The sequence below is a fragment of the Manis pentadactyla genome, chromosome 4, assembly GCF_030020395.1.
Source record: "Manis pentadactyla isolate mManPen7 chromosome 4, mManPen7.hap1, whole genome shotgun sequence".
Lineage (NCBI taxonomy): Eukaryota > Metazoa > Chordata > Mammalia > Pholidota > Manidae > Manis > Manis pentadactyla.
Window position 1 is genome coordinate 124,630,136 of NC_080022.1, and position 18,762 is coordinate 124,648,897.

The 18,762-nt window shown below is 37.9% G+C and overlaps 1 protein-coding gene across 2 annotated transcripts in view; it reads right to left on the reverse strand.

The window, feature by feature from the left end:
* LOC118932395 (protoheme IX farnesyltransferase, mitochondrial) overlaps positions 1-18,762 on the reverse strand; it is a 124,125-nt gene that overhangs the window by 86,035 nt on the left and 19,328 nt on the right. For both annotated transcript variants that reach the window (XM_036925820.2, XM_036925821.2), the window contains one exon: positions 8,395-8,519. In XM_036925820.2, the coding sequence (XP_036781715.2) occupies positions 8,395-8,519 (125 nt within the window). The remainder of the gene's footprint in view (positions 1-8,394; positions 8,520-18,762) is intronic.

Below are 18,762 nucleotides of genomic sequence, written 5' to 3' on the forward strand. Positions count from 1 at the left end.
GAACCTAAGTCACCACTTATTAATATGAAGAATTCACACATAAGTATATACTTGAAATAAACAGGTATGCATACTCAGACACACACACATATGACGGTGTGCAATATAATCCAATTCTCAGTACCCTGAGGAAAACACATTTTATCTTTTCATTCACTATACAGAGACCCTAATTGGAGATAACTGGAAGATAATCGGATTTTGAAAGTGTGGAGGATGTGGGCCAAAAACAGACCAAACTTTTATATTAATAAGGATAATAAAAGGTAGCATTGAGCATTTAGTTTTATAGGGTATAATGCTTCATGTCCTCACAATCTCATTAGAGACAGATACATTACCATATCCACAATGGCACCTTCAAGTAGCAAGTATGCAACAGTTAACTCGGTGGAAGGCTCATATTAATGGGAATAGCCCCATTCCACAGTGGTGACTGGACGAGGACATTTCAGTTGAGAGGAAAAAGCAGTGACCTGGGAGTCTATGGTCCACAGCTCTTGCTCCCAATTTGACCATTTTCAGATGTGTGATCAATGACATCTTATTCTGCAACACTGGAATAACACCAACTCACAGAGTTGTTGTAAGAAACAAAGAAAATAATGAGCAGTTAATGTGGCATGTAAATTATAAAATACTACCTACAAACACATGTTCACATCATCATCATCTCTGCATTTGCTGGCAAAACTTCAGGTAGAGTTATTCTGGTTATGAATACCAATGCCAAACTCACTCTACTTAGATGGATTGTTTTGAAGAGGGGAATCAAATGTAATTTAGGAGCTATTTGGGGTTATATAAATTCAGGAAAAGAGCCTGCATTTAAAATGGATTTTCTCTTTGACATTCAGTAATGCTTATCATTTGCCTCATATAAAAAACATATTTAGTTGGAAACTCTTTCTCACATGCTATTCAAAGACTATGCAAAACTGATCTAGTGCAGTAGCTAATCTGAATCATCTGAATAAGCCACAAGTTATGGATTTCAGAGTCCACTGAATGAATGCAAGTTGCCTACCAGTTAAAACATCAGAGTCAAACAAATCACAAAATTCAGAAGAAAAATGTATTTCTCATAAGTTTTTTTCTTACACATATGATATTCTAAAATCACATCACTGGTGTCTGCTAGTATCAGTCTCATTCTCCTAGAATCCAACACCAAGTTTAATAACCACTTTCATTCAACATGGAAGAGGAAAGTCAGTTGCTATTGCTCAAGGCAGACTGCACAGTCAAAACAAAATCAATAGCAGAGAAAGGGAAAATGGAGAAAGATGCCTGAGATACTAACTGCATATTCACTGGGAAAACAGAAAAATATCATCTGTTTCTCTTTTCAGAGTTGAAAAGGCTGTGGATTTTCTTTTGCCCTCACCACCCTACAATTCAGGCTTTATCCAAAGCACTTTTCACCTTACTTCAGCCATAAGATGTATCTCAAGTATTGTCAGTATCAAACAAAAAACACGTCCTTTCTTGGCCCTATTTATTCACACCTCTAGATCTCTTTTATTTCTTTTCATAAAAATTCTTCAACATTCACAGGTACACTAGATCCAAAAGATAACATACCCTTATCAGCTTTACCTTTGTAATTATAACCTACTTCTCAGATCTGAAACTCTTACGTTTTGTGCCTTTCTTGTAATTTTCTCTAGAATAAAGTCTCCAAGAACATCAATGGTTCTTCTTAAGAGCTAAATCTGGGCTATGAATTCATTCAACATGTATCTGATCCTTCAAAAGAGCCATTTTTTGAAATCCCATGAACCTAGACTTAAACAAATGAGCTAATGGATATAGAATGCTTACAACATTACTTGGCATATAGTAAGTGCAAAATAAGTGTTGGCTGCAATAATTGTTATTAGTAACATTTATTAGTACTTCCCCCCTCCCCCCCACAATACTCCTTTATTCCCAATATGATTTCCTCTGGAATTTCACCCTATTGGCCTGCTGTATGCTTGTTGGAAGAGGTGATGGACATACAAGATAAGTAAGTCATAATCATTGGTCTCAACGAATTGAATGTTCTCTAGGGAAGAGCTGCAGATGAATAATTACATAGCAATACCATGAGTACCTATTAACAAGGTCAGTAACACATTGGGAATACTGTCACATGCAAAAGGAAGGCTGAGTTTTTCTGGAGAGATGAACTATGACCAATAGGTTGGAGTTATAAGGAAGCTGACTTTGGCTCCACATGAGAGAGACATTTCTAATCATCAGGCTGTCCACTGCCTTGGAAATCAGTGACAACTGTAGTAATTAGACTCTTCCAGGGATATTGTAAAAATTAAAAGGATCCAACACAAAAGAAGCCATCAAAATTCTTGAACAATTTACAAACACAGGGTAATAATGGAGGAAAATATCCTTTAAGGTATTATTTCTGTGCACACAACACCATCACGATTAGGCAAGACAGTAGATGCTACACACAACCACAGAAAAGGAGATGATGCAAACGAGGTGAGCTGGACTGCAGTGAGGAGATCCATACTTGTCCAGTCAATACACCTGTAAATACAAGAGCCAGAACCCAAGCCCTAATCTTTTGATGAAACGTTTACCACATCTCATTTACAGTAAAAGATGGAAGGCACATGTGGGCTATCAATAGAAAGAGCATATAATTTCTTGTCCAAATTGGAACACTTGAGAGTAAAAAGAGGCTTTATTAATAATCATGCTAGTTCCTAGCATAAACCAAGGATATGTGGTCACCCCAGCTATCAATGGGTAGTTATATAAGAAGGTATAAGCCAGATTTTGCTTACAGCAGAAATTGTAGCTAGGATCTTGGGTAAAGATCTCAGAGTGAAATCAATAGCAGAAATTATTAAAGCAGTGGTTCTCAACCAGAGGTGATTTTGTTCCCCAGGGAACATTCATCATCATCTGCAGTTGTTTTCAGTTACAACTCAGGGGAGTGGCGCTAATGGTATCCAGTGGGTAAAGACCAGGGATGCTGGGAACATCCCTGCAATGGACAGGATAATCACCCACAACAAAGTTATCTAGTCCAAACTATCAAGAGCACTGAGGCTGGGAAACCCTCTATTAAAAATCAGAAGACCTGATTGCATAAACACATGAAACATCTGCACTTAAAAACAAAGAACTGCAGAAAATAATCAAACTTTACATGACAAAGAGTTAATAATCTAATCTACATATATCAAGACCTCCTAGACTAAGGCCAAGTGCTTGAGAGCAAAACGGGCAAACCTCACTGGCAAACACAAACAGCCAATGAGCATTTAAAACATCCCCAGAGATTTAAAAAACACTTTACATCCTAAGTACAGTGGTTGCCCCTTATCCGCAGTTTCAATTGCCCCCAGTTTCAATAACCCAAGGTCAACACAGTCTGGAAGCAGAGGACCCTCCTTCCACATGGTCAGACGGTCCACAGCAGCCACATGCTGCGTCACAATGCCTGCGCCCCAACTCCACCTCATCACGGAGGCATTTTATCATCGTATATCTTCACAAGAAGGGAGAGTGCAGTATAGTAAGATGTTTTGAGAGAGACTACATTCATGTAGCTTTTATTACAGTACATTGTTATAATTGTTGTTTTATTATTACTTATTGTTGTTAATCTCTTATTGTGCCTAATTCATAAACTAAACTTTATCATAGGTATGTGTGTATAGAAAAAATAGTATTTTCTATCAGGTTTGGTACTATCCATGGTTTCAAGCATCCACTCTGGGGTCTTGGAACATATCCTCTGCAGTTAAGGGCGGGGCTACTGTCATCAAAACAACTTGAATTGAAAGGACACATCTAACATTACCTATAAATCTGGCACATATTTTCTAATATGCAGTGTGGGTGAAGAACACTGCCATACAGTGACAAATGGAAGACTATGTTGATTTAAAACAAATGCATACAAAAAGACCCTCTGGGACACAAGTTAGCTGTACTTACAATACATTTTTATTTATTGTAAAATGTCTTGTAATTTTAACTTTTTATTTAGAATATTACATACCTTTCAACATCATCTCAACTTTAGGAATCTATCTAAAGAAATAGTTAAGGACATGTTCAAAGATATAGCTGTAAGAATTTCACCTCAGTATCTGTGTGGGCAAAAACTGGAAATCCCTAAAATCTCAAATAAGGAGAAACTGATTAAATGAAATCATGGCAGACCTATGGATAACTCTTAAAATCATGCTAGAACAAATACTGACATGGAAGGATGTTCATGATAAAGGAAAAAACATATAGAAACTACATATATAAATTATTTCTGTGAGAAATTAATAGCCATGTGAAGATTGGTCTGTGTGTGTGTGTGTGTGTGTGTGTGTGTGTGTGTTTTTGAAAAGTCTGTAATAAATCAAAATGTTAACAAGTGGGTCTATTTGGGTGCTGGGCAGGAAAACTATGAGGGCTGGGGTTTTGTTTGCTCTCTGCTGTTAACTCTAATATGCAGAACAGTGCCTGGCACAAGGGAAACACAGAATTTAAAAAATGTTGTAATTTTTGCTTATTCATATTTTCTCACCGATCTGCAATAAAAACATTATTTGCATAATAAAATTTTTAAATGTTTCTGTTAAAAGGACTATCAGTAGTGAAACAAAATGTTTTACAAATAGACATGGAAAGAATGTCACCTACTTCAAGGTGTAGTAATGTTTAAGTAATTTAGGTAAATATGCTTTGTAAACTCTGACAAAGTTTCTAACAAGAAGTTGTTAGAAATTAAATTTTTTAATATCATACATTCCAAAGTTAAACCAGTTTCATATATATGCTTTGGTTGGTAGCCTTCCTCTCAGAAATTTCACTCTTAGTATTTTATCCTTTAAAAACAACTGATGACATTCACTCAAGAAGGCCTGGTAAGCATAGAGAGAAGGCACCTGTCTGCAAGCAAGGAAACAAGCCCTCACCGGAACCAGACCAACCTGGCACACTGATGTCAGACTTCCAACTTCTAATACTGTGAGAAAATCTGTTGTTTAAGTCTATGGGATTTTGTAACTGCACACCAAGCAGACTAAGATATAAGTGTATATTGTAACCAGAAAAATATTTTTTCAGTAATAGCTATAACTTTGAAAACTGTATGTAAATTTTATTTACAAACAGTTGCAAACAATAAGAAATACACTGGGCTTTGTCTGTATTCAAGGTCTTAAGAGTTCTTTAACATACAGCGTTACAATGCTTTATAAAGTGAGATCCTACAGTATCTGATGCCTGATAATACTAAACTTTTTATCACTTATAACCCCCTCACCCTCTGGATTTTATTATTTGAGCAGGTAGAATATAAAATGATGGGTTGACTGTTTTACAATGACTGCATTTATAATAATAAAAATATATACCAACAAAAAAACAACTGATGTGTGCAGCATTACTTATAGAGGCAAAGTTTGCAACAATAGTGAATTGGTTAAGAAAGTTGTGGCACACCCATAAGATGGAACAGTATGTCACCTTTAAAATTTTTCCTGAAGAAATCCATTTATTGATATACACTAATAACCTCTATTTAAAAAATTCATGTATATATAAGTAAAATAATCTTAAATACAGCTTATAACAATATCTACTGTGTCAAATGCTCAAAATAATTATGATGATAATTTTCTCATAATTTTTATCTTTTTCAAGTTCTTAATTCATTCTACTTGAACTTATTCAGCTTTTCTCTTTTAGTCCCTTCTTCCTCTCAAGATTTGATCAAAGCCATCTACAACATTTTATCTTCTAGTTGCTAAATTTTATGGATTGCTTTCATCCTTTGAAGGCATACCTGCTTTAAAGCTACAGTATGGTCAGAAAGGAAGCACCTGTGTATTTTATGAAAGATGAATGTAATTTCTTGTACATTTTAATGTCAGTGGCTTCTTAGACATATCTCTTTATGCACTAGTCATGACTTCATAAATGAGAAGCTGAATCTCATTTTCTGTCCTTAAAACAAACGTAGGAATTGTTTCCCAAAGCTTTAGTTTTCCTACTTTCAGAGAGATCACAAAAGGTACAAAGAAGAAACACTCAGAACTAGTATGTATTTAGTAAGGGCTAAAAGAATTAAAAACTATGAAATGTTACTTGAATCCTTTCATAAACAGAAGGAAATATTTTCTCCCACAGAACTGTTAGAAGCTGCACAACTTTTTATACATACCAACCACATATATGCCTTGACCACCAGCTCCCTAAAAAAGCACTAAGCCCTTCCTTTTCACCAGCGACTATTTCTTTATCTGCTACTCAAACTCATCTAAACCCTTACTGCCCAGTGCTCTGCTTATACGAATTAAAAGCACTAATGAAAATAGCCTCATATTCTTTAACCTTAATTTTGCGAGATTACTGAACAACACTAGTACTAAATTATTTCCAACATCATTTAAAAAATATTGTAATCTGGGAATCTGATCAATACCGTAAAACAAAGGAAGTCTACAAAGCTGGGAATTATTAAGATTTTTCAATGATGTTTCCAGCTGAAGTTAGAGCCCAAGACAAGGGGAAGGGAACAACATGATGAAGACAAGAAGGTGAAGAAATTATTCACATGCCCAACAAGCATTAATAAGGGGCCTGTATCATGCACTTACCCTGTGGAGGTGACACATGAAGCAGAAATCTGGAAATGTTCCAAAGGAGGAGCTGGAGAGCAGTGGAGGGGATACAGTACAGAGCTAGAAAGCTAAGCTAAGAAGGAAATACCAACAGAAGAGGCCAGCATGGCAATTTGTGTAGTCTGTGGCTTTCCCTGATATTTAAAATCTGATAGAACACAACTTACCCCCTATATTAAACATACTTCCTATAGACTATGAAATAAAGCAGCCATCTAAATGCTTCTAACATTTTTAAAACCTTGGTTTATGTTCAGTTTCTGCAAATTTTTGCCTAAATTCCATCTTTTTCCCTCCAGAATCATCTTGTGACAACTGACAGGTTTTTTTGTGTGTGTGTATTTTTCTTCCATGATAAATTCTTGAACCACCTTTTTTTAGAGAGGGGCAGTGGGGGGTGGGGGGGGCACCTCCAACTCAAGGCAACTCTGTATTATCCTTAATAATATTTTGGAATTTTTGAACCATTTGATGCTCATTAGTTTGTTGTTTTTCTGAATCTCCACACTTTTATTTGAATCTATATAATTTAAACAGGAGACAGCAGTTAGGCTAATGCAGCTCTTCAATTTAAAAAAAGGAGCCTGAAAACAAGAATGTGTTTCTAGCTTCATCTTATGACCCAGATTGATAACTAACTAAAAGCAATAATTTAAAAAATATTTTGAAAAATAAACCCCAAAGAGTCATACAAATCAATTTTGTTTACATTGGTTTTTTTCAAGTTTTCATTAAAAAGATGTTCATTGTGAAACCATGATTATTCCCTTAGCCAAAAAATATGGGAGGGTAGCAGAAGGAAGGAGCAACTTGGGAGAGATGACATACTGGTGTTTAGGAGGATTTAATATTTTTGGTAAAGTAGTAGGATTATTTGAACCTCACCATAAGACTGTTTTGACATTAAAAATAATAACAAAATATAAACCTTATTTGAAGTAGATTGACCCTTCTCCAAATGGCTGATAACACATTGCAAGGACACGTTGATTTTAGGCATTATCAAATTAAAATTCCCACAATTTGCAGACTGCTAACTTACATATCCACTCAGCCAAGCTGTTTTCCTGCAGGTAACTTGAACTCCTATTTTAAAACTCTGTCAGCAGATCTTGGGTGTTATGGTGATGAAAATGACTTTCCTTACATTTTAGCCAAGACTTTTTCACTATAGTATCTTACAAAGAAGCCATGTTAGGGCAAACACAATGACCAGATGGGGAGAAAAAATCTTAGAGAACTATTCTGATATGTAAAATAATAGGGGGGAAATGGGTATTATTAAAAATAATGTGACAATTTCCTCATATATTCTGATTCCATATACCAAATACTGAATACTGAATTACTGATTTTTTTAATGCTGTTTTGTACAGCGGTGGTTCAAAATGCAAACAAATCAAACTAAAGAAAGAATAGCACATAATAATGATAAGCTCAGGGATATAATAATAATGTGCCTGAAATGGATAAAATTAGGATGTCTGATGGCTCTAAAACATCTTCTAACCCAAGGAATCCTGGCCACTGGGAGGAGAAGTCAACTGTTCTCTCATGTGAACAAATTTGAAAACCATTCACCTCAAAAGAAAAGACGAATTGGTTATGCAACTGTGGACTTCTACAGGGTATACAGTACTTCTCCATTTATAAATATTATTTCAGAAGGTTTTTAAAAAATGTGATACTACCACAATCTAGGAAAAAACAATAATACCACATTCCAGCTGAAAGGTGACAAACCGACCTGATTGATGGAGTTGGCAGCGCAAGATGAAAGGCCTGTCCCCACAAAAGTAAGCAGGAAACATGTCCAATCAAAAGGTTCTGGGGCCAATGCGAATCCAGCTGAAGTGGTACTGACAACAAGGGCTGCAACACAGAAACAGAGCAGGTATCTCATTATCAAGGCAGATTCCAGACTACAAAAGCCAAAAATCAAGCCATCTTCCATATAAACCAATTGATTACATTAATAAGACAACCTACATGCTGATATTTCATTAAAAAGATTTTCAAAAAAACATTTTTCTGATTATAAAAATCATATGTGTTCATTATAGAAAAATGCTAATTTTCCTTTAACTGCATTAGACTTAAGGAATAAAAGTAAGACAGGTGTTCCAGATTCAATCATTCACTTATTCATTCAACAAACACTTAATAAACACCAATTTGTGATCAATACTGTGCTGGGCATTAGACATTGTTTGGGATAAAGGTATACAAGGTCTCACTACTCTCAGGTAAGTTATTTGGTAGGGAGATGACAGATATACCTTAACTATAACACAAGGCAGCTAATCCTAAGGGCAACCTAAGCAGACTGCTTACCCTTAACAGATGATGGTCCCAGGGGCCAGAAGATGATTAAAGGATGACTAGAGGGAGATAACTCTACAGCCACCAACAGTAACAAAGAAAGGGCCAAATGCAGACACAAAGCCATGCAATTCAAGCATCCACTAAGGATGCTCCTTTTCTTAAGGCCCTGGTCCTTCTTTCCTGAGGGTTTATAGAAGCTGCCAGCATCACAGAGTGTCTATGAGTAGTACTGATAGAAGGCTGCAGGAAGTCACACTGGACAAGACAAAAAAAGGATGAAAAGAAAACCACTGGTGGGCTAATCAGGGAAGGCTTCAAGAAAATGGCATTTCAGCTGGCATCACAAGCCAGGCCTTGAGGAGATGTAGGAAAGGAGAATGGCAGGGTGGGCATCATTAGAGGTGGCTGGCAAGCTGCAGGAAAGGCAGAGGGGCAAGAAAGATCAATGTCAGGAGTCTAAAGTATGTATGACGCCATATGCCTAGGTTTCAAACAATACATCTGGGAAGCATTTTTGAGTCTGTTCTTTCTCACCCTTCTCTGCATCTTGTCTATTGTAAAATACTGTCTGTCTTATCTCCACAATGCATTTCAAACTCATCTCTTAATGTCACCATCAAACCCAGTGGTTCACAACCAGGTGTGGTTCAGTCCCCAAAGGACATTTGGTAATGACTGGAGACCTACCTGGCTGTCACAATGCTGGGTACGGGACTGCTGTCCTCTAGTGGGTAAAGGGCCAGAGATGCCTCTAAATATCCTGAAGTGCATAGGATATTTAGAACTTTCTGGCCCAAAACATCACTAGTGCTGAGGCTGAGAAATGTGTGCTCTAATCCAAGCTACTACTGTACTTCTTGGGGAGCACCTTCCAATGGCTCACCTGCAGTAGCCCCTCCTCAGTGCCTACCTCGCTCCATCGCCCTTTCATTTCCTTCAGGGCACTTCTCATGCTCTGGCTTCTCACTGGAATATAAGCTCAATGAAGGCGGAAGCTCTGACTGTGTAGTTCGTTGCTACATTTTCAAAGCTACCACTCTGCCAGCTATAGAGCAGGAATTACGGGAGGAAGAGGAGGAAGGGTGGTCAGATTGCACAATATCAAGTTGAGGAGCCTGCCTTTGGCTGGCAGGGGACAATCACTGACAGCCAAATGCAAGAAGTGATCTGTAATGGGAAGTTTAGCCTAGTAGCAATGGGCAGAGAGTTCTGATTTACAACAGGAAGTTGGTCCTGTAGAAAAATAGTATGAGAGGCCATGCCACTAATCCACTGTGAAAAAGGGCAGTAAAAATGGGAACTAAATAGATTTGGAAGATATTTTGATTAGATAGTATTAGGACACGGTCATTTTGAGAGGTAGGAAGACAAAACAAAATAGCAAAAAATGGATGAAAAGAAAAGTGTTGCCACTGGTTGAGAGAGAATTACGGTAACAGAAGCAAGGACATTGTGGCAAAGGTGACTGAACTAGCTGTTCTTAGGAAACTGCAACATCTAGGTAAAAAGGTGAACTGGAGATCAGGAAAGGGGCAGGGGAGACAGGACAGGCACACAGCTCTGGAGTCACCTGCCTAGAAACCATGCTGAGCCCTGGGGAACAGAGGAGTCATTGGACACAAGGGCAGGGGAAAGAAGCATATGGAAAACATCAGAACCTTACGATGGGGGAAAAGGAAATAAGGATAGATACAGACAAAGACTATTTGGAGACAAGAATCAGGAGGCTGAGATGTCATGGACGTCAAATAATATGTGAGGAACTACAGGATCAGGACCAGAGGCACCGCCATGAACATCAACAAGTAAATGCTAGAGAAACTGATAATTCCTCCTAATGATCAATGACTGGTTGGCATGTTCTTCAATCTAGTTATATCAGCAACATGGAGAAATTCTTCATGGTTTTACCATCTGGACAAGTCCCATCCCTAATATCTTGACCAGACACAGGCTTCTTGAGATTTCCATATTTCTTTGATTGGGTTCAATGGTAGTTTGCAAAGGTTACTTAGGTTCGTGTGTGGAGATGGTCATCCTAAACTAGAAGTCTCTAGAGAGCAGGTATTTTGGCAAAGAGGTCCTTCCTTTGACTCAGTGGTCCCCAAATGTGGTGTACACCAGAGTCTCCTGGGGGGAAGACTTACCTCCAGAAAAGAGGATACATGTACAGGTTTAAGGAGACAAAAAAGCATGGTCCAGGAATGAGAATGCAGATTTGGCTAAAGATTACAATAAGACAAGTACAAGGTTAGGACTGGAAGGCTGGCTCAGGCTGGGGGCACTGCCCCTTCACCCCTCCTCAGCTCAGGGACTCAGCCTGCCCTGGCCCCCGTTTGGTACTATACGTCAGAACACAACCTCACACAAGTGTAGAACAGCAGGTACAAACCACCACAAGGAGACAGGGGCAGCAATCAAAGAGAACACTTACTTATTTCAAAGAAAACAGTCTGCAAGAGACTTGCAGCTCTCTAATTCCATAACAACTTATGCCCAAAAGAAAATGCCACAGTGATTTCAGGCTCGGAAACAGTCATTGCAGATGCCTACAAAAGGACATTTTACCCACTGAACAGCCTCTCCTGTAACAGTTTACGGTCCATTTAGCCATGCCTGCACACATTTAATGTCCATCAAGAAAAGCACCATTTTTAGAGCAAACAAAACTCCCTTTAGGATACTCAAATAGCACCCTTTTTTGAGGAGGCTTTTTCATTCTTTACAGGTACCACACCATCAATCACAAAGCTTCAAGGGCAGGCTGGGGTTCTAGAATGAGAGTCCCCTTGCTCTGCTCAATTCAAAAGCTCTTCAAATGGGTTAGGTTAGGCAACTCCTCACAGATTGCCCTGTGTTTAGTGACAAGCCAGAACTGGCAGAAAAGTTCTTAACACCCATTTTACTTCTCAATTGTACCAGAAGACTGCTACCACCCAAGAAGAAAGGTTGGAAAAGAAAGAAATTTTCCCTCAATGGGAGAATTTGAGGGAAAGGAGAATGCAGGGTTTTCCCTCTCAAAATGAACTAAGTAAATCTCTTCTATCCATAGATTAAATGAGTTGAAATGATTCTTGACTCTATTTTAAGACTGTGAACCTTATTTAAACCAAAAGTAGACTACTTACAAACAGATGGTAGTTAAAAGAACATAGAAAATCCATGATACCTTTCCCAAAACATAATCAGTAAAATTCAGTCCCCAAAATGAAGAACAACTTTAGAGTTCCAGATCAGTTTAAGTATAAATGGATAGAGTCTAAGTATCTAGATCAACATTTTGTATTGTGCTTTATAAACAACAAAAACAAAAATATTTACCACCATAGTGGACAAGATAGCACCATAATCATTGAACAGCCAAAATAAAAATGGTGTAGAAAGAAAATTCACTTTGTTTAAAATCAAAAAGGGTATGTAGTTAATGTGAAAGTGCAACTATTAACAGAGAAAGTATCTTGTTTTTCTTTATATTCCCCTGAGAGCCTGACTGGGTGATGAACAACACCGAAGGCACACCCCCCTTCTGACTAATGGGCCAACTGACGAGGTGAGGGGAGATGAAGAGTACAAAAAACTGATGAAGGGAAAGGACGTTTTATAAGATCTAACAGGGCCTAAATTTACAAAATGGAAGTGCTTCCTCATTTAAAAATGCACAAATTGTAAATGGTAATACACATAAAAAGGACAAGGGTTATTTTTATTACTATTATGGAGGAGGAGGAAATGTGAATTTTGTAACATATTTCGAAAAACCATCAAAAGCTAACAAAGAATGTATTTATACTTACTTCATCAAAGCAATTTATTTAAAGAAAGAGAAAGGCAGAGAGGGATTGTTAAACTGTACAAGTAAAATTGACCAAAGCAATATTCTCATATAGCACTGCCACAACTGTAATTAAACTTTTCATTGATTTCCTGGGATTCATTACATGGAGTCGTTTTGCAACAACAGGATCTCATTAAAAGTGAATTTAATATATTTTTTCATTAATAACACTTGAAATTATATTTTATTTGGTAACCTCATATTCTGTCCCTTCACAAATAAACATAAAATCAATGCTTCCAACGAAGCATGACCCATCCAACAGAGGCCCAGAGGCCCTGAACAGCAGATGCAGGGATGACTCTGGAAGGAAGTCAAGGAAGTGTAATATCCACCCCCAGTGGAGCCTGACCCATCTCCATCCCCCCTCCTGGGCAGGTAAGAGTCAGTGAAGGCAAGCATCCCATCCCAGAGTTCAGCAGTGGCCTCTGAAGGTGCCTTAGTGCCGCAGGCAGTCCTGACCACTAGGCCCGGGCCTAGCACCACACAGCTCCACCTGTCAATCTCCTCTGAACCAAAAGGCCTGACCCAAGACTGGCTGGGGCTGCCTTCCTCCAAATCCCATCACTTATAGGACTCAGTAAATATGGTCTGTTGTCTGCCTGCCTTCTCCAGGGAAAAGTTCTTTCTTACGCTCTCTATAATTAAAAATATATATCTATTTTGAAACATAAGTAGGCACAGCCTTTTGAGCCTGGAGGAAGGCAGAAATCCTGATGTGAACCGCCTGAGTTCCATTTTGCAGAGAACTGTGGGCAGCCTCTGAAAAGTAGATGGTCCACAGCCAACAGCTGGAAGGGAAACAGGGGCCTCAGTTCCAGAGATTCAAAGAAAAGAATTCTACCGACAACCAGTGAGCCTTGGGAGGCCCCCGAGCCCTGATGGGAACCACAGCCTTTACCAACATGTCCGTTTCAGCCCAGCATCAGATGAGACACTGAGCAGAGGACTCAGCCAGGTGATGCTCAGATTTCTGACCTACAGAAACCACAGAACAGTAACTCTGTGTTGTTTTAAACTGCTAAGTTTGTGGTGATGCATTTTACAGTAAGAGAAAATGAGTACTATAAAGAGGATGGCGTTTATGAGAGATTATCACAACACAGCACTGAGAGGGGAGGAAAAGTCACTTGGGGAGCCGTAGAGAACCTGCTGCCCTTGTGGGGAGCAGGAGGCCTGGGGAGGATGGAGACAGGGCCAACAGGGGAGCCAATGAGCGCTTTGAAGATGTGGCACAGCACTCTTTACTGAATAAGCCTGAGTACAGCAAAGGAGCCAAGTGTGATTCAGTTACTCTAGAATAATAAAATTTTAAAAGGTCAAAGGGTCACCTCATCTCACCTCTGTCCTGATAAGAATCCCTCCCACATGTCAGATGCATACTACCTCAGAATCTGGAGACACGAAGCTCCTTCTCTCTGGGCAACCTCATCTGTACTATGGGCTCCAGCTGTGGGACAGTTCTCTCTCAAACCCAGTCAGATCAGCTTCCTGGGAGCAGCTACAGATGTAATTTGTCTTCTCAAGCAACACTGATGTCACTGTCTCACTCTTAGCACACCCTTCAAACATGCAAATGCAACGACCCCACAGCCTCTGCTGCTTCAAGCTAAGCACCCCTTGTGACCAATCACTATTGGCTTCCACACTCCTGTCCATGCCAAGTGACACCTTTTTGAGACACACTAGTTTTTCACCATAACAGAAGCACTTAGCATGGCACCTGGCAGATAAAAAAGGGCTTAATAAGTACCACTATTGGTATTCATTAAAATGTGGCTCCTAGATTTCTGGATGAAGTTTTTCTCTAGTCACCAAGTTAAGATTTAACATTTCAACTTGGTACCTTAAGGGACTCTGAGAAACAACAAAACCCTTCACACAAGTTCCACAGGCCTGTGTGTGATAATTTAAGTGACCTATTTGTCACTCTAAGGGAGTCACCAGAGAACAGTCCTTTAATAAATGTGGATGAAAACTGATAATGATTAAAACAAAACTTACATTTATGAATCACTTGACAACATCAAAGAGCTTTCACGTTTACATGTATCTCAGAACTGTGCTTCAAAGCAGGCTGCGGCTATCTCAGGGTATGGGAAGAAAATATGAGAACTTTCACTTATAGGTGATTTTCATGCTTTTAAAACACATTTTGTATATGTTAAAATGAATATAACACACTGGTGTAATAGTACATGAAATTTCTTTAAAAATAACTATGTTTTGTGCTGTATATGACATTTGCATATAATAGCATAAATATTATTAATATACATGTGTACAGTTAAAACTCTCCTACTGATCAAGTACTAACAAACTTTGGAGAATCCTGCTCTAAAATAAACAGCGAGGCAAGTGATGGTAGGTATCCACATCTGATTTTATATATGGAGACCCACATGCAAATTAGTGATAGTGAGCTCAATCCGGGGCTCTCATCAAGAGAATCATGTGATCTGTACACAGTGTTTGAATGTCTACTTTGTGGGGTCTTCTTGAACAAGTACTCCAAAGACTCATTTCCAGAAGGAGAAATTCAACAAGATGAAGGGACAATAAACATACACACACATACCACTCAGCTGATTACATAATCACTAGCCAGGCAGGAAAGCTCTAAGAGCAGTGTGCCTCAGCATATAACCCATGATGGGTTTTCCAAGGCCACAGGTTTTGAGGGGACTTGCAATGAGCCGTGAAGGAGGGAGCTCCCTACCGAAGGTGCAAGGGAGGGGTCCCACTGCACCAACCGCTACTTCCGCAACAGAGGGCCTCTGTCACCTGCACACAGGCTGCCGGGCTTGGAGCCACTGAGCCAGCCTCCCAGTTCTCGTCTCACAGGACACTTTGCAGAGCATCTGTGAACCACTTGAAAGGTTTTTCCTTTTCTAATACGCAAGAGGTTTTCTTGGAGAAGCAGCTTTATCAAGAATAATTTTTTTTTTTTTCTAGACTCAACACTTTGAGAACTATTGGTCTCTGGACATAAGCATAATGGAGGCACTTTATTTCCTTTCTGAGACCATCAATTAAAAATAACTATAAAGATTATACTTAAAAACTGGTCCTCTACTTCCTGCTTTTATCCTTTATTGCCTCACTGTTTTTCAGCATGGGCCCCAAAAGAATTATGTGAAAAACAAAACTCCAATAAATGAATTTGGATAATTATCAACTCTGATAAAGATATGGTAGAAATATTAAAATCACTAGCTAAATGAGATTTTGAGATTCTCTATAGATTTCAAATTATCCTTGTGATCTATTACATCTCAGTATCCTTCATAGCAGATACTATGCAATATTGTAATCCAAATGCTACAAACCTAACATATATTCTCTTGAAAGGTCTGTTATGTACAATGCTGATAGAGAATAGGCAGTTAATGGGTTTGTATGTGGTTTTGTTCATGTGTTTGTCCAAGAGATGGAATAAGTTTTTGTTAATTAATTTCAAAGCTCAAAATCATATAACCTACTTATGAGACAGAAATTAAGTCTTTTTTTATTTTTGAATGAGCATGTACTTTCTACTCTCTTCATTTCTATTAACACCTTAAGCATCAAATGGGTCAATCTCTAATTTAGGTGAGTTTTTTAGGCTTCACGGTTTGACAGCATTCTGTGAACCTCATGACACAGTCATCTTACCAACACGCATATCAAAGAAGGTAGTTAATTCTTATGCCTATTGTTAAGTTTAGATGAAAAGTCAATTGATGAGAAACAGAGTATTTTTTTTCTCAGCCACATTAAAGGATATCAATTAGGGGTAACTGATTACAAACCATAACCATTTCTGGTTAAAAGATAAGACTTTTCACAGATATTTTTAATAACATAGCTGCAAAACTAAGAACTTATGGGGCCTTCCTGTTTTCCTCTTTTTTGATAATACACTTAATGACCAAAGCTGGTCAGAAAAATCCTAAGACCAAATTAAACATTATAATTTCAAATTTACTGAGCAACACAGCTACCAAAATGAAACATTTAAGTATGGTCCCCAAGGCAGTTCACCAGGAAGCATTTGGTTTGAATTCAGTTAGCATTCAGAAAAGGGAAATTTCATCTATCAGGTCTGTTCCAATAAACACATAAATAAAAGCTGATATATATAAGTTAATTACACAACACTGAGATCCTAAGATTGTTCTTTCAGTTAGTTTTTCCTTGAAGCATCTAAGCTTTTCTACATTGTCATCCTATTTTTAGTTTTTGCCCCTTTTCAATAAACATTTCTTCTCAATTTATTTAATAACTAACATTTTACAACTTTTTTAGTTAACTAAAACTTTACCTTAAAACTGATGCCTATCAAACTTTCAAGAAGTGGAAACAAGTCTCTTGAAAAAGGAGTTTGGCAAGAAGGAATTGTTAGTTAAGCAGTTTTCACTAAAATAATGAAGATTTTTCTGTTTCATATCAAAACTGTAAGTGTCCAGAGAGCAGATATTTTATGATAAACATTTAATGAAGAATTAACATTAAGCATTCATTTAAATTATTCTCATTTTGACAGCATTTAGTGTTTATCTACATTTGATTATTTTATACAACACATGTAACAGGTCAATAAAATGGAACTATTCACCTGTTCATTGTATCTGGACATAAATACATACATACATACATTAAATAATCATTTTCTTTTTCACTGAGATATTCATTTACTTTTAGTAATTATATAGTTGTGCAATAATGTTGGCTATGTCTTTATCCTAGGCATTCAAGAAAGCTTTCTAGCAAGAAGAATCTTCTAAAAATATTTTATGATGAGAAAAAACTAGAATTCTCTTAATGGCATTGCTATTAAGTGAAATAGACAGTCAACAGTCATTTGCCAACCCTAATAGATGATCATGGATAACATTTATATTCACTACTTATCTGAAAAAAAGAAATAAAAGGTCTCTTAGCTGGGGACTAGATCATTTAGAACAAAGCAAAGTCAAATCTTTTAGGATCTCTCTGAGCTTCAAGGGGTACCGTTTTCACAAAAGCAATGAACTTTTCAAGAAAAAGAGGGGGGTCACTTTCAATCCCCCACACAAAGTAAGGCTTAGTACAACATAAGGCAGCAGTCTATACACTTCAGGATATGGTGACAGCAAGCGAAAGTGACACTGTTTAATAAAAAGCAGACAGAGGAACTACATAGCACAGCAGCCTGAAGATCTGCTCTGAGTGCTTCCCAGTCATGGCTAAGCACTCAACTACAACAGCACACTAAAATAATTATTTGTAGTTAAAGGCTAAACTGCTCGAAATCCTGCAAATGGCTCATTATACTTTTTTTCCCACTGAGCTTCCATTTTTTGAGCACTTGTTAGGGGCAAGGCATGAGCTAGGCAATGGGAGCACTGTAGTCAACAATACAGATGTGGTCCCTGCCGTCTTCTCACTCACACACTGGTGATGGTTCTGAGGAGCCAAAGGCATTACAACACACGTCAGGGCTTCTGAGCGGGAGTTACATGGAAAGGCTTTCTAACCTAGAAGGTTCCCACGCTGACATCAAAGTGGAAGACCAAGGGAGAAGTAGGAGTTTGCCTGGTGAGGTATAAGGTGTAGTGTTGGAGGTAAGAGGGAAGAGTCCAGAACAAAAGCTACAGACTAGGAAGTGAGAGAATCCTCCAGATAAACATTCACTCTCAACCACAGATAAAATATCACAAAGGATAAAGACACATAAAAATGCACTCTAATATTTTTTAATAAAACCCTCATCTATTAGCATTTCTCTTTTTATTCGTAACTTCAAATTCACTATCTCCCTTCTTATGATACAAAAAAATTAAGCTATTGAGCAAGAACATCTTTTGGTAGGTATATAACTTATAACATTCTTTTAAGACTCACCTGTGTTTTTTATTCCTTTATCTTAAATGAGATGAGATGGTACCACACTTTGCTTTGAACAGGAAACCAAGCCCTTGACAATACCCAAAA